This window comes from Candoia aspera, chromosome 2 (genome assembly GCF_035149785.1).
Source record: "Candoia aspera isolate rCanAsp1 chromosome 2, rCanAsp1.hap2, whole genome shotgun sequence".
Lineage (NCBI taxonomy): Eukaryota > Metazoa > Chordata > Lepidosauria > Squamata > Boidae > Candoia > Candoia aspera.
In genome coordinates, this window is record NC_086154.1 from 67,924,207 (window position 1) to 67,939,491 (window position 15,285).

Sequence of the window (15,285 nt, forward strand, 5' to 3'; positions counted from 1 at the left end):
TCAGTATTTATACAGCTTCTTCCTTAGGCAGTTGCCTCCTTCTTCCCCCCTTCCAGCTTAAAAAAAAAAAGATAAACCACATTAAATATATGATAATAAAGCCAGAATACAGTGTTCAAATTATTTTGTCAACCTTTGTTATTATTTTTTTTTCTTTTTTGGTGCCTCCGAGTCAGTGTTGACTCCTGACAACTGCCTGGACAACTCCCCACAGTTTTCTTGGCAAGATTTTGGAAGTGGTTTGCCATTGCCTCCTTAGGGCTGAGGGAAAGTGACTGGCCCAAGGTCACCCAGCTGGCTTTGTGCCTCAGGCACGACTAAAACTCACAGTCTCCCAGTTTCTAGCCTGGTACCTTAGCAGCGAGTCCAAACTAGCTCTTGTTAAGTTTACTTAGAAAATAATTTCAGAAAATTGTTTTCATAATTTGAATGAGGATTTCCAAAATGTTGTGATAAAGCTACGTGCATGTGTGTATTCTTTTCTAACTCTTATGTATGTATGCATACGTGCATGCATTCATGCAGGATGGAGCGTAGGATGTTCCTTCTGAAATTTGGTAGCCAATTTTTGCAAGGAGGAAAAGCAGTATTCAGAGATAGATTACTTCTTTCTCTCCCTGCGGCTTTGGTATTGGATTTCATAGGCAATTGTATTTCTTTATACATCTAGTCCCATAGCAGCTATTGCCAGGAAGAAAAACCTTTAAGGTCAAATTTTAATGTTGATCATGAAAAGCCTTTTGTTGAAATTTTGTTTTAGCAACATATTAGTAAGCAGTGGTCCAAACACTTGCTCTGTGTGGAATCATATTGCAGATTCTTCAACACTTGAATAGGAAAATAAAGAGCTATGTATACTGAAAGTTCATATGTAACGTATTAGTGCAGCATTATTGGTTTTAGCTAAATTTTAAAAACTCAGTGAAATATTTTTAACTTCAAAGTTATATTTGAATTCAAACTCAGAAAGCTCATCCCATCTCTTTGAGTAGTTCTGTTATATTAGCTTTCTTCTAGGTAATATATTTTAAAGATATTGGCACTACAAATCCCAGAATCCTTAGATAGCTTTACAGTTGGGAATTCTGAGAACTGCAATTCCGTAGTATCTGGAGATCACCAGGTGATTTTACATATTTGAGGGCTTAGAAATATCAAACAGACTATGAAGCAATAAAAGATACCTAAGAATTCAGGCAGCTACTTCTAGAGAAAAAGAAATCTTTACATGGTGGAGAACAGAACATGAAACTAACTAGCTTTAAAATCTTGACTAAATAGGCCATGATATGCATGATTTTTAAACATCCCTTTTCCTGCCATTTTATTCTTTTTTTCTGAGCAGCCAAATAAGCTAGGAAACTGCAATTTGGAAACTAAACTGCAATTTGCCATAGCTACAGCAACCATGTGAATGCTAACTGCAGTTTCTTGGCTTATTTCAGAAAAAGAGAGGAACACTGCGCCAAGGGAATAAAAATATTTTACACAGCCATACACTGATGATTCCTGTGCTTATATGCATTAACAGAATGTAAACTGTTGGGATTTGCATGTAGCGTATATATGAAGAGCTGCCAATGCTTTAGGGAAGAAGGGTTGTTGTAGTTAGAATATGGCTGATTTCACTGTGGTGTGGGTAATCAGCTTGAAACAGCTTTGAATCCCCAGTGTATTTAACTCAAGGAATTCTGTGCAATATTCAAAGTTTATGAATAGTTTCAGTCTCCACAATTTATTTATTTTCAAACATCTGCACTGCCCGCTTCAGTAGCTGGATGGAATTGGGTCTGCTTTGTTATGATTATCTTTGGTATTCTAACAATTCAGCCTATGCTTCCTATTCCTCCCCAGATACTTTTGTTTTAAACTTTATTTGGCTGTTAAATTGGCAGCAGAATATAATGGTCATATGCTCTTTATTTTTTTGAGAAACCTTAATCTACTGTAATCTCTAATGGATAAGGTCCAAGATAGCAGTTAACTGCCGTCAATGAACTAATCCAGTCATTTCAGAAACTCCATTGAACAGCTTAATCCTGTACAAGGGTCAGGTGTTTGGATTAGTCAATACCCTTGCTTTACATTTGTACCATTTTTGTTTCAGCAAATTTTGCAAATTCATGTTGGTCATTAAAAAAAAAACCCGCTAGATTCTTTTGTGCCTTGTGTTTTTCTGAGAAATGCTGTACAGTTAGGAGAAATCAGAAACTATATTATAAAGCCTTCATAGAGTTATTTCAAGCACAGTATAAATAGTTGCAGTACAACTCTGGGTGGCTCACAACAATAAAACCATAAAACGAAAACTGAAAACCCAGCACCTCGATTATCCCCCTGGGATGCCCCAACAATCATCCAGAGACACCGTCACTCTACCCCAGCGCCTGGGTAAAGGGGTGAAGAGCCAGGTCTTGATGGCCTTCCGGAAGGCTAAAGGAGGAGGGGCCTGCTGGATTGCCGGGGGAGGGTGTTCCACAAGGAAGGGGCAGCCACGGTCCCACTAGATGGCAAAATTTCAGGGAAGGAACCTGGAGCATACCTACCCTATCTGATCTGGTAGTGCAAGTGAAAATTGATTTTTACTTGGACTGAGCAAGTTATAATTTAAACAAACCATAATGCTGAGAGTTTGGATTCAGTGAAGCATAAAAGGAAGGGAAGGAAAGCATGCAGTCCTGGAATCTAGGTAGTACGAAGTCGTAGTTTCTCATATCTGTGAACCAGGCTGCTGCTTTTATTTAGACAAGTGGGTAGTTTCGGTAACTTCAAGCAAACTCTCTTGTATCGTGTCTCTGCTCTTCGGCTGTGTATACAATGTTGCTGTCCCAAACTGTGTGACACTCTATATAAAATCCCCAAATAGAAAACATACTGTTATTTCTCCCAGAACTGGCTTCGTAAAAATCCTTGAATGTTACAAGTTAAAAAAAAAAGGCAAAACAGCATAGCTGTAAATTCATTTTAAAAGCAGTACCTTATAGAGTGGGGGAATACATGGTAAGCTGGCATTATCCTTTATCTAGAAAGAGTTCCAGCATATGCAGTATTCTTATATTTATTACATGCAACTTTCTCATATATGAGGTAGCATTAAAGACTGCCCAAACTCCAGTCTTGTCTAGAACCAACATCCTGAACTGGTTATAATAGATTGTATCTAAGCTGTGAAAAATTTGACTTCCTGAAAATCTGAGGTTTAATTTAAAAGATTTTTTTTTTTTTAAGTGCAAGCTAAACTATACTATAATCATGCAAGCTCATATATAGTTCATGCAAGTTATTGAACTCAGGTTTACTTAGTGTATGGATTAAGATTATAGAATCTTAATTATAGACTACTCATAGGCAAGCCACATGCTACCGACTTTTAGCCCTTACATGGTATCCAAAATGCAAAGTGCACTATGCTTTAAAACAGTTCCCTTTAAAACAGTTCCCTCCCCCTTTCTTTTGGAGGTTAGTGCAGACTGGGTTTAAAAGGAATCAGTTCATCTCACAGTGCATCTTGCCTTAGAAGTTTTGTTAGTTCACATGTTACAGAATGTTCCATTTTCATGCTGTACTAAGGTTAAAATGAAACAAAAGTGAATAATGTAGGCTTGAAAAGAGAAAGAAACGAATTGTAGGAGCTAAAGTGTTAAAAAGGACGAAGTTCATATTTCTTGTCCTGTGTTCATTTTCTATTCATTGGAGAAAATGAATTACAATGGGCTAGAGAGATCAATATGTTGGGTTTTTTTTTCCTTCTCCAAATAACATTTAAAGCTTTACCAGCAGGAGGCAACTTCCTACCTTACAATACAGGAAGCTAACCCTTTATGGCCTTTAAAGCTCTCTGGTCTTTAAAAAAAAAAACCCTCACAGCTTTAATTAAAGGGCTATCTAAAAGATCTCACTTTCATTTTTAATCTTTCAAAGTTCTCTAAACCATTCTGACAAACGTGGGAGCTCTGAAGACTGATTCCATAACCTGAAAACTTAACTTGAAAGAAAAAGTCTTCATTAGCAAAGGAGAACTTCTCACACTGTGTGCCAAGACGAGAATCAAACCCATGTTCTCAGCCTTCAGCTGTTCTGAAAGCTTAGAAAAAGAAAGTCTGCATAATGAGCTTTTTTTAAAAAAAAAAAAAAACTCAGTAGATGTGAGGAGTAGGAAATGGTTTTTATGGTTCCTTCCTACCCCAAGTCATAACTCACTTGTGGACATCAGGATGTTCTTATCTTTTTCTGTTTAGTTTGCCTTGCACATTTGACACATAAAGTAATAAGTAAGGTTTGAATATTAAATTTGTACAGAGTTACGCTGAAAACCAAGTTGGTCAGAAAATTTATTTTTGTGGTATTTTATAACTGAAGATTCCTAGCCTTGTGGCAACTAATTTGAGAATTGCTTTGTGACACATTGTCTTGAGGATAGTTTTGCATCAGAAAGGGGAAAAATCTCTAAAATCCAGACTGGATTCTGAACTGGCTCTTCATGGACTGGTTCCCCAAATCTTCTTCAACAGCAGAGATCATGCTGAAAACTGTCAGCAAATCACAGAGTTGATGCAATTTTCCCCAGACTTTTTTTTTTAAGTGTTTAACCACTGCCCCCGAACAAAACAAATCCTGAGCCCATCAGTTCATTATAATAGAATTACACGACAAGCCTGCCTACACTATCAAAAAAGTGATCATGGAATGTGCAGGATCAAAAGGAATAAATTCAATATGAATTGAGTAATCCATGAAAGCAGGGTTACTGCAAACTTAATGTATGGCAGAATTGCTATTTGTAATCTCTTCCAGGAAAACTGAACTTGCTCTCCCTAATTTCTTCCACAAGAACTGGCCTTGACTGCCAAAAATATTCCCAGGCCTGGTTTTAGGGTGCTTGTGGACCCCTGTCATTTTTTTTTAATGTTATTGTTGCTGTTTTGTGCCAAGGGTTATGTTTTTAACTGTGTGTTTTTAAGTTATATATTTGAAATATTGTAAGCCACCCAGACTTTTCAGAGTTGGGTGGCTTTAAGAATCCAATAAATAAATACATAAAAATGCTTTTCTCCTGAAATGCATTTTGGTTTGTTAGAATAAAGTTAACAGACTGTCATTGACTTACTTCCAATTTTGCTACTTGCCAAAAGTATTTTACATTGCCGACAAGATATATATGGGGGTGGGGGAACTTGCTTTGTAAGAGTGGAAGTATTCTTGAAAAACACAGTGCTGGAGAATATTGTTACCTTTGTGCCTATGCTGAATTTTTCCCTCTTCTAACTCTATTCCCACACACTGTGTCAAATTCAGCTCCCAAAGTCTGGAAGGGGACAAATGGAGAACACTGAGAAGAAGAAAGCATGAGAGCGTATGACACAAGCCAGCTGATCTTTTGCTGGCCCAGGTTGTAGGACTTGAAGAACCAAGCAGCACCTGTGCTTCATAAGTCTTAAGGTTTTGGAACAACTGGCACTGCTGCTGCTGATGCAGGGTTGGTGGCAAATGAAGTTATCTGTCATCTGTTACTTTTCCTGATGATTAATATTGTGATTAGTCATTAGGTGGGAAGAAGAATCTCTTTCAACTAAGCATTTTACGGCAGCTTGATAGTACTAGGAGGAGGTACCTACATAAGAATTGAACATGTCTAGGCCTTCAGAAATGCTTAATTTGCTGTGTTAGAATATACAAATTCTTCTGTCTTATTAGTCACCAGAAGCATGGCATATTCTATGAAAGAGTTTTATTAATTTAGCTTTAGGTGACATTGAGGTCATTTATTATATATGTTAGGATGAGGCATTCAAGAAAGGTGGTAGAAGACTTGTTGACTTTTTCAGTGAACAGTAGGTAATTGTACTGAGGTAATGAACCATAAATGCTCCATTCCTTCCCTTTGCTGTCTAGCGCTCTTGACACCCAGGCCCTAGTATCCAGAGTTCCTTCCCGGGGCAGCAGTTTCTTTCTCCTTGAGTGGGCTGCTATCAGTTGAGTGAGGTGCCAGGCAATGGCCTGTATTTTTGCTCTGTGGTCCAGGGTTACAATTCTGGTCCTTGATACTAATACAGTTTTGGTGTAGGATTAGAGTGGAAACTAGATGCCAGATCTTATTAGTGCATGGCTCAGCAATCAGTGAGGCAGATTTTTATAGATACAGCTTGCTGTAGAGTCAGTGGCTCTTTACAATTGTCAGCAACTGATGGCCTGTTAATTGTTTAACAGTGTATGCACCGTTATTTTAAAACTTATACATTTTGTTAGCAGAAAGACAAAAAATAGGAGGATGTGTAGGAAACAAGTGAGACCACATTCTCACAGTGTCAAAAAACAAACTCAGCCTTATACCAGATTAATCCATCACCAAAATGAGAAGCAGATGGAAATTGTCTTTCCAGTCCAAAAGAGAATAGTTTCCTGCCCTTTGCATGATAGGTAGGAGAAAGCGTAATAAGAATGTACAAACTGATTTCACTTGCATTTGATATGCAGCAGTTGGTGGAATTCCTTCCTAATGGCTTCATTGCTTTTCCACAATAAATCTATTTATCTGAGTATTTGTGTTCTTGGAAATCTGTTTTTGAACTTTTTACCTTGCCACTTGAGGGAAGCCTGACAAAACATTGATTGAAGTCATCACTGCCAAAAGAGGTGCCATCAAATGACTAAATCTAGTGTCACACACTTTTTTCCAAGAAAGACTTTGAAGAGCGTTCAATAAAAACACAGTACAATACACTGTTTGGGGTGCTGCTGGTTTAACCAGAATCTCTTTATCTATTGATAAGATTCAAATGGAGCTCTGATCAGATTGTAAGTATTGTATTGCAGTATTGCCAGTAGTGCTGAAGGGATCACAAACTTTTTCTGCCCACTGTAACAGTCTGCCTTTAACAGACTTTACTTTTATTGTATTTTAGGATTCCATGACTACTGTTTGTTCTTAGTATATCTTTGGATGAAGGGCAGTTTATTGATGATTATGATGATGATATCTTCTGAAATCTATGTTGCCATAACAGATAGTCAACAGTACAGCTGATAGGATTTTTGTTTCTTTTCTTTACAGAAGTTAATGTTTTGCATGTGGTTTGCTGGCCTCTGGTGGTTCATGAATGGTGCTGGAATCCTTGAGCCCAAATTGGTTGCATTTCTGAGCAAATACTCTGTTGGACATTTCAACTGGGGAAGCATTACATAAGTTATTGTTATAACAAATGAAAAATACTTCTGGAAAATGGCTTATAATAGACTTTTATTGAAAGAGGTAGCTGAGCAAGCTTATGTTATAGCCATGTAATTTTGCATGTAAGCAAGCTGAAACCTGGAGTAGACTATCTAAAGTTGGTTTCTAATCCTCTAGGAAAGAAAGAGAAACTTTAATCCCTCAAAAGTGACTATAAGGATCCATCAATAGTGACTAAAAGAATTTCTTCCTGGAAAGCATACATTGCATTAGCTGTCTATTACACCACTGAGAATTTTGCTCTGCTCTTTCAGCCAAAACACTCACAGAGCAACTGATAACATTTTTGTACTTTTATACCACCCAATAACAGAAATTCAGAAGATTAGTCATATGGGAATCCCTTCCACAAATTACTGAGCTTTTACTGTATTGTTAATGTTTATCTTGTAAAAATTGTTGTTCTTCCATTTGCTATATTTAAATGCATTCGCTGGGGCTTCTTACATTTGTCTTTCCTCTTATTTAACATATGTGAAATATGTCTTTTGGCATTTCTTAGTATTAGGGTATCAAAATCATGTACTTAATTAAAATCTTACTGGAATCAAGCTTGATTCCAGGTGATTTCCTGAGTACAACTAAGCCTCACAATTTTTCTTGGCCACAGTGGTTTGCATTGTCTTCCTCCAGGATTTTTTTTATTTTTACTTTGCAATCTAGCTTGCAGTTCCAGGTGATCTCCCATCCAGATGCTGACCACATCTGACCCTGCTTAGCATGAGTTTGGCAAGATCATTTAGGTGCTATGTAGCTAACCCACCATAAAAAAGGAAATTAATTGAGCTTTGCAGAAATGCCTTCTAGGCTTACTCGTCTGTTTGGCTTAGTTGAAAAGGGATAGTATTGTTACATTCCTCTTCCAGCTGCCTGGTGCACTTCTGTGCTAGGATTGGAGGATGAGGCTCTCCTTTTCTGTTAGCCTGCTTAATGCAAAACGTCAACTTTTGTATATTTGCCTGCATGCATTTAGTTCTTTTTTGCGGTGGATACCAAGCTAGTGCATAAGTACATGGCTGAAGGAGGCTGATAGCAGGCACCCACACAGACCATTTGGGCCATTTCCACACAAATCCCCTTTTCTGTATGACTGCTTCCTTCATCAAATACCAGTCATTGAACCTTTTTTGGGTGGTGGGGTTGCATTACTATATCGCCCATACCGCAATATGTAATGCAATAGTTTGCCTTGACTCTGGCAGGGAGTCCACCTTTTGGCACAATTGCTTTGCTTTATTGTTCAGAGCTGTAATTTATGCAGAAATGCTTGGCTGAGAAATAGTGACCCAGAGAATTTTATCACTGAATGGAAATCTGAATCTGGGTCTAATCGGTCCTCTTAATCAATATAGCACAATGGCTCTTAAATCCTAGCACCTCTGATATATTTAATCCCTAATTTCAGAAGAGCAATTTTTTCAGTTCATGACAATTACACATAAACACTTTTTTTTTTTCTGCCTTGAGATGCCGCCTCCTTAGGAATGGAGATCTTAACAGAAGTTTCTTCCTTTTAGTTACATGCATCTTTTTGGAGGTTTATCTTCTGAAATTTAGCAGTTTAGGTCATTTTTCAAAAACAGCACTTCTCTGCAAAATCCTGAGTGTGGGACATTTTTTTCCCCTTGAAGGAAGGGGTAGCCCATGTGACTTTTCTAGGAAAGGCAAGCTAGAAAATATATAAAGGTATTTCCAATACAGGCAACTAACTTGCTCAGGGGATTATGGTAAAAATAGTTGCCCCATAAAAATTTTGAGGCTACTGTGATCCTAAATCAAGACTGGGGTTATTTGTACATCCTGCATAACAGATGGAAGGAATATGTAATATGTAATCATTATGCATATGTAAAATATGCATGTTGTTCTTAAGTTCCTAAAATGACAGGCAAACTGTGTATTGGGGTTTAGCTAGCCAGGCAATCAGTCCACTGTTGTTGTTAGAAAAGACTTAAAATGTTCTCAAAGCTGTATCGGATCCTAATATTGAAAGGCACATGTTCTAAGCCTCCACTAGAATAAAACTAGGCAGTATAATGCTCTCTATATATTTGGTCCTTAATTTAATTTGTCCAACTGCCATAACCAAGAGCAAAGGAATAGGGAAATTTAAGCTCAAAATATCTGGAGATACAAGGCTGCCTAGCTGCTTTATCACACCTACAATATTGGTTTTGTGGGCCATTCACCATGTTCTGTTTGTTGGCTTGTAGACAGATCTCCTTGGGGTGGAATCCTGCCCAGTAGGAAGTAAAAGGAGAACTACATTCAACTATTCTCTCTTTCTCTCCCTTTTCCTGCTGTTCCAGCAAAAGCTATTTTGGATCTTGGGAGATTCTTCAGATCAGTGCATTCACTCTACCCAGTGGTTCTAGATGCTTTTTATGCTGGATGACAGTCCCTTCTGTATCACTGGCGTTGTGCTTCTCAGGCTATGTTTCATCTATTGATCTATGCCTTTTTTTCTTAAAGGAAAAGATAACTTTATATGGGGTATGCAGATTAGATAAACAGTAGAAAAGGCTAACTTCCAGAAATCCAGGAGCAAAATTAACTATGAGGGAAAAATAAACTATAAGGGAAACATTAAGCTTCCAAACCCAGCTTTACCTGCTAAAATTTTAGGATGAGAAATGAGCTTTAGGTGAGAATTGGTGGCCAAGCGGAAATATTAAGTTGTTCCACCTTTGAAACTTTCTTGCACCTCAGGAAATATCACTATAATGTATCTTATTTATATTTCAGTGTAAGCATTTTATGTATTATTGCACTTGTATCTTGCATTATTCCCAGGAATTCAGGGCAGGCTAGACTTCCTTTAATTTTTATGCTCAGAACAGTAGTCCTGTGAGGTAAGCTGGACAGAGAGAAAATGATGGTGCAGAATCATTCAGTAAATTCCTTGGACAAGTGACATTCTCCATATTTGAATTTCAATACCTTAATCAGAACCTAGGTCTATTAACAGAAAAGGTAGTCATTTGAAAACTGTTGCTTGAATTCAACTGGTGGCTCCAAATTAGCTACTAAACTTTGGAAGTAGACATTGAAATAACAAGGCAGATCCCAATAGAATAAATGTTTAACATGAGATATATCCATGCACTTCATTTATTTATTTAACAATACAATACTTATAAGATGCCCCAGTCCATATGGACTTTGGGTGGCATACAGTAATTCGAACTATAATCAAAGACAAAAAAATGAAAATAATAATGTCACTGAATTAACTGTGGTTATCATCCAAACAAAACTAAGGGCCCAAATCTTGCTGGAATTGTACCAATTTTACTTGCTTCTGTAAAGCGAGGAGGCTTGGGTTGCCTGTACTTCTGAGGGGGATCCACTACAGGCAGAGAAAGCCTGTTGCTTGGTGCACACCCCTTGAACTGTGAACAAAGTACAAGAACTTTACACTGGTTGTATTCATCTGTTACCTAGAAACAGGTAAAGGAATTTTGAGCATCGTGCATGAATTCTGGGTCATTGACTTATAACCTGCTTGGGGTTTTCCCCGTGTTCATGTTACGTAGGTCTCCAGAACATAAACTTAAACTTCTGTTTTCTTTTACTGCTATTACATCAGTGGCTTTACCTCTGTTTAACATTACTTTTTATTGAAACAGTCCTGGGGTTGGAAATGAGATGTCTCTACTTTTATTCATATGAACATTTTTAGAAAATGGTTTATGACGAAGATTCTAATTGAGGCAGAGAAAAAAAGAAAGTAACCTCTGCCAGACAACATCTTGGAGTGTAGCAGGCACAAAGTGTCCACAGCCCATTTGTCAATCCAGCTATTGTGTAGCCCACTCTTATTTGCAAAGAATTCTGTCTATGAAGTCCAACTGGATTCTTTGGAAGAGGCCCAGAATAAACTAACTTGGGAGCCCCCTCCCCTGGTGTCTGAAAGTGTCCTCAGATATCAAATTTATATCAATCACAGGAAGTCTTGGCAATCAAACCAGTCACTTTTTCCCCTCACATCTGGAAGTAAATTTTTTTCTGCTTTAAAGGTCACAGGCATCATGGGTAGGGCATGGATTGAGGGCCATAGAAAACATGGGAAAGGAAGAATAAAACTAGATTTCCACCTTTTTAGAAACAGTTATTTTTAAATGGCCTGGAACATAGCCAAACTACACAACCCTCTTTCTTGCTCCCTCCTCCTCCCTTCCCGGTTTACATTTGTTGCTGAATGAAATGTGACTGCAAGATTTTTTGTGCTAGATCTTTTCTTGGGATTTATGAGTACTTTCTTTTGTTTGCTGAGAACAATATTTTTAAAGCAAGATGGATTCAGAAATACATTGTGTCCATGCTGTTTGTAGTTTGTAGTAATCTCTTTTTAAGAATGTCACAGATTGCATTACTCAGAGAACTTTTCTTCTAAAGCGACTGATGTGGGTGTGTGTGTGTGTGTGTGTGTTAATGGATGCTTGTGGCTTTTCTTTCCTGCATGACTTGAAATCTTAAGCATTTAACTTAAAAAAATGGAGGAAACACTTCATCTTCCAGTCTTTCCTCCAGCCCTTCAAACAAGAGCTTGGGGAAAGGTTGTAAAAACAGAACCTTTTGCATTTGATCTACAGGTATTTCTTACATTAGACAAGGGAAGTTGTGTGCTGAAAGCTACAAAATCTCTGAAGCCTGTCTCGAAAACCAGTTCCATATGAATGGGAATCAAAACTGGCATGAGGTTAATATGTGCCTGTAGAAAAAGGGGATTGCAGAACTTTCAGCTGAAGGGGTGATTTGATGGCCCAGTTTTAGTGGTGAATAAATAGTTTTAATTGTTGTTATGCAAATATGCTCTATTTTGACACATTCTGAGGTATGTGATAGTTTCCATTTGTGGACTGATTTGGATCAGGTACATTACATATTGCCTAATTATAGTATAGATAAAATTTAATTTCAGCCTTTGACACTAAAAACTTCCTGGTATTAAATTTATTTTTGAGGGGTTTTTTTGCAGGGGGGGGAGTTAAAGCAGTGTCAATCCCAACTGTTACTCTACCATCAAGTTTTAGAAGTCCACAATATGAACAACAATGAACAAATGTGTCTGCAAAATCAGCTATTGGTTATTTAATTATTTATTATTCAAACTTATCTAGCCACCCATCTTATATATATGACTCTGGAAAGCTTACAAACAGAGGCAAATATAAAAACAACAAACAATGCAACAACTTAAAAACAATATAAAAAGCATATAAATAAATCACAAAATATATAACATTTGCAATGGAGGTAATTGCATCCATCAAAACATTCAGGACAGCCACTGCACCAGCTCTACCATTGCTCCCATGGCAAAACCATGTTTTTAAGGCCTTGCAAAAGGCCAGCAGGGTCAGGGCCAATCTGATCTCCAGGGTGATGATGTTTCCATAGGGCGGGTGCCACAGCAGAAAAGGCTTTCCTCCTGGGCCCTGCCAGATGATGCTTCCTGGCTGACAGGACCCATAATATGTCCCTCTTGCCTGACTTGTTGAAATAAATAAATGTCACATTGTTTCATTAGTTTTACAAGATGTGGGGCAAGGAAATTAATAAATCACTCTTCTGAACACTTCCTGCAAATTTGGGGCCATCATTCAAATAAGATGCCTTCTGCGTCCAGCAAGTATCTTTACCTCCCTCCCAAGAGTGACACTGGTCATAACATTCTCAGCTCCTTTTAAGATGGGAGGTGTGGAGGATTCATCAGAGGATGGATTTAGTATGGTTCACATTCAGAAGCTATCGGCTGGCTGTTAATATAAAGTTGTTGCAGTTCCAGAATGATTTTGTTTTTCCCAGTTGTAACTGGTAAAACTTCTGCTACTTGCAGTACCAAGCAGCAAGAAACAGTAGGCCTGACTCTAGAAAAATACCTTTCTGTAAACCTGCCTGTTCAAGGAAAGCATTATTTTGCCCAAAATAGACACAGGGTTTTTTTTAATCCCGTCTACTTGGACTGAATTCAGTTTTTGTTATCTCTCATTAGTGAATGCCCATAAGGATTTGAAGAATTAGAGTTAAGTTTTACTTACAGTTTACCAATTTCCCAAAACAATTTAACAGAAATTGGGCAATGGTATTGAAAGCTACTGTGAAATCAGAGTAGTGTATATATCTACTCAGTCTGTAGACTCAGTTTAGCTCAAGGCTATCTGTGACTTTATATCTAATCTGATTGAAAGAGCTACTGCTGCTGCCTAAATGAGAGATGGAGGAATGGAAGATATGGGACTGGCCTGGAGTTATCAAGATCATCTAGACACATACAAAAATACTGTTTTCTTCAAAGATGTAACTTTACTTTTTTGAAGACAGATTAATTGTCCCTACATCAGAATGCTGTCACTTGAACAAGATAGGCAAGAACTAAGGAGAACATAAGTGGTCATCCGTATCTCCTCTGAGCACATAAATATAATCTCTGTTTTAATTATGATGCATATATCGTATTAGTGATTTCATTTGCAAAGTAATGAGTATGTTGAATGGCAGTAGTCAAGAAACTATCTTGTTTGTTTGTTTGTTTGATCATAAAATAGCTAACTCTGTAGAAAATCTCGTTCTTTCCATTTTGCCCATCACAGAATTTTCTTATTCTCAGAATTAGGACACTGACTACATGACTGTTGGAACGTAAATTAAAAAAAAAACACTTTCCCAATATTAGGATGGTTTAAGAGCACATATCAGTGAAATTTCAGTAAGAAGAATATGAATGTACCCTTTCTTAGCCCTACCTAGAACAGCGATTTGTGTCTTATTCCAGGTCCACCAGCTTCAGCGTGAGCCTTATTTTGAAATTCTTGTGAAGCAGTTGTGAGTCAATCATACTGTTTGTTTTCTAATCTATTTAGCCATTATATTCTATGGAGATTAATCTGTTTTCCTATGCATGTTTGAAAAAAATTAGAAGTATATTAATTAGACAAATTTTCCCTGTAGGGATTTGTGGAGAAATACAAGAAAAAAGGCCATTTTTATGTGGCGTTTCATATAGCTGATACAAATATTCTTACAGGCAAGACACTGAACACAAAGATGGTCAAAGTTTTTCTGTAATGTGTGGTTGTTTGGATATTGCCATACTGTTCTACCTTGCTCAGACTACATTCATGCTGTTACGATGCTCTACACCTCTTTTTCCCCCTTTCTGCAATTGGATGGGCATCTGTTCAGAAGAGACACAAGGTTTGCTTTTCATAATGAAACGGTTTTAAAAAATACCCTTCTCACCTGATTCCATTCAAGATAGGCGGCAAACAGCTATAGTTTTATTGGGGTTGGGAAAGAGGCCAAGTAGCTGTGCCTGGAGCTGCTACTGTCTTCTTCAGCAACTCAGTTTCTCTTTTAATTTTAACCAAAAGACATTTTTTAACTGGGCTGGTTCCATGTAACCCCTTATCTCTGATCTATATTCCGGAAGGTTAATGGGATAGTAAAACCTTCTTAAAGATAGATAAATGTGTTCCAGTTTCCTCAGGGTCGTTCTCCACTAAAGACGTTTTCTTTCCCACCCTGCAGAGGTATCTCATTAAGCTCCCCGCTAGTGTCATTATTAGGTTTTCATGTGTTTCTCTGCTTTGATGCTAATCTTTGTGCTTTCATTTAATTCTGTTCTGTACAGCACCAATGTGGTTATGAATTATTCTGAAATTGAGTCTAAGGTTCGAGAAGCAACCAATGATGATCCGTGGGGACCTTCAGGGCAACTCATGGGGGAGATTGCCAAGTAAGTAATAATTTGATTCAGCATGTCAAAAGGTACATCTTTAAGCATATATCATTGCTGCTTCACCACTCCTGAAGGATATAACATAAATTAGAGAGAAAAGAGTATTAATGATGGAAGATGCAAAACAATGATCACAAGCAGGTAGTCCTTGTATAGTGACTTCCTTGTTTAGCAACCGTTTGCAGTTACAACTGTGATGAAAAAGTAATTTTACAACCAGTCCTCATATTTAAGACCTTCACAAATCTGTAAAGCAAGGAAAGCCAAAGTAAGTTCATAAGCACAGTTGTGGTTTCACTTCGCAACCACTTCG

General features: G+C 37.6%; 1 protein-coding gene across 2 annotated transcripts in view; it reads left to right on the forward strand.

Moving 5' to 3' along the window:
- The window catches only part of CLINT1 (clathrin interactor 1), a 70,156-nt gene that overhangs the window by 22,583 nt on the left and 32,288 nt on the right, over positions 1-15,285 (forward strand). For both annotated transcript variants that reach the window (XM_063292130.1, XM_063292131.1), the window contains exon 2: positions 14,865-14,969. In XM_063292130.1, the coding sequence (XP_063148200.1) occupies positions 14,865-14,969 (105 nt within the window). The remainder of the gene's footprint in view (positions 1-14,864; positions 14,970-15,285) is intronic.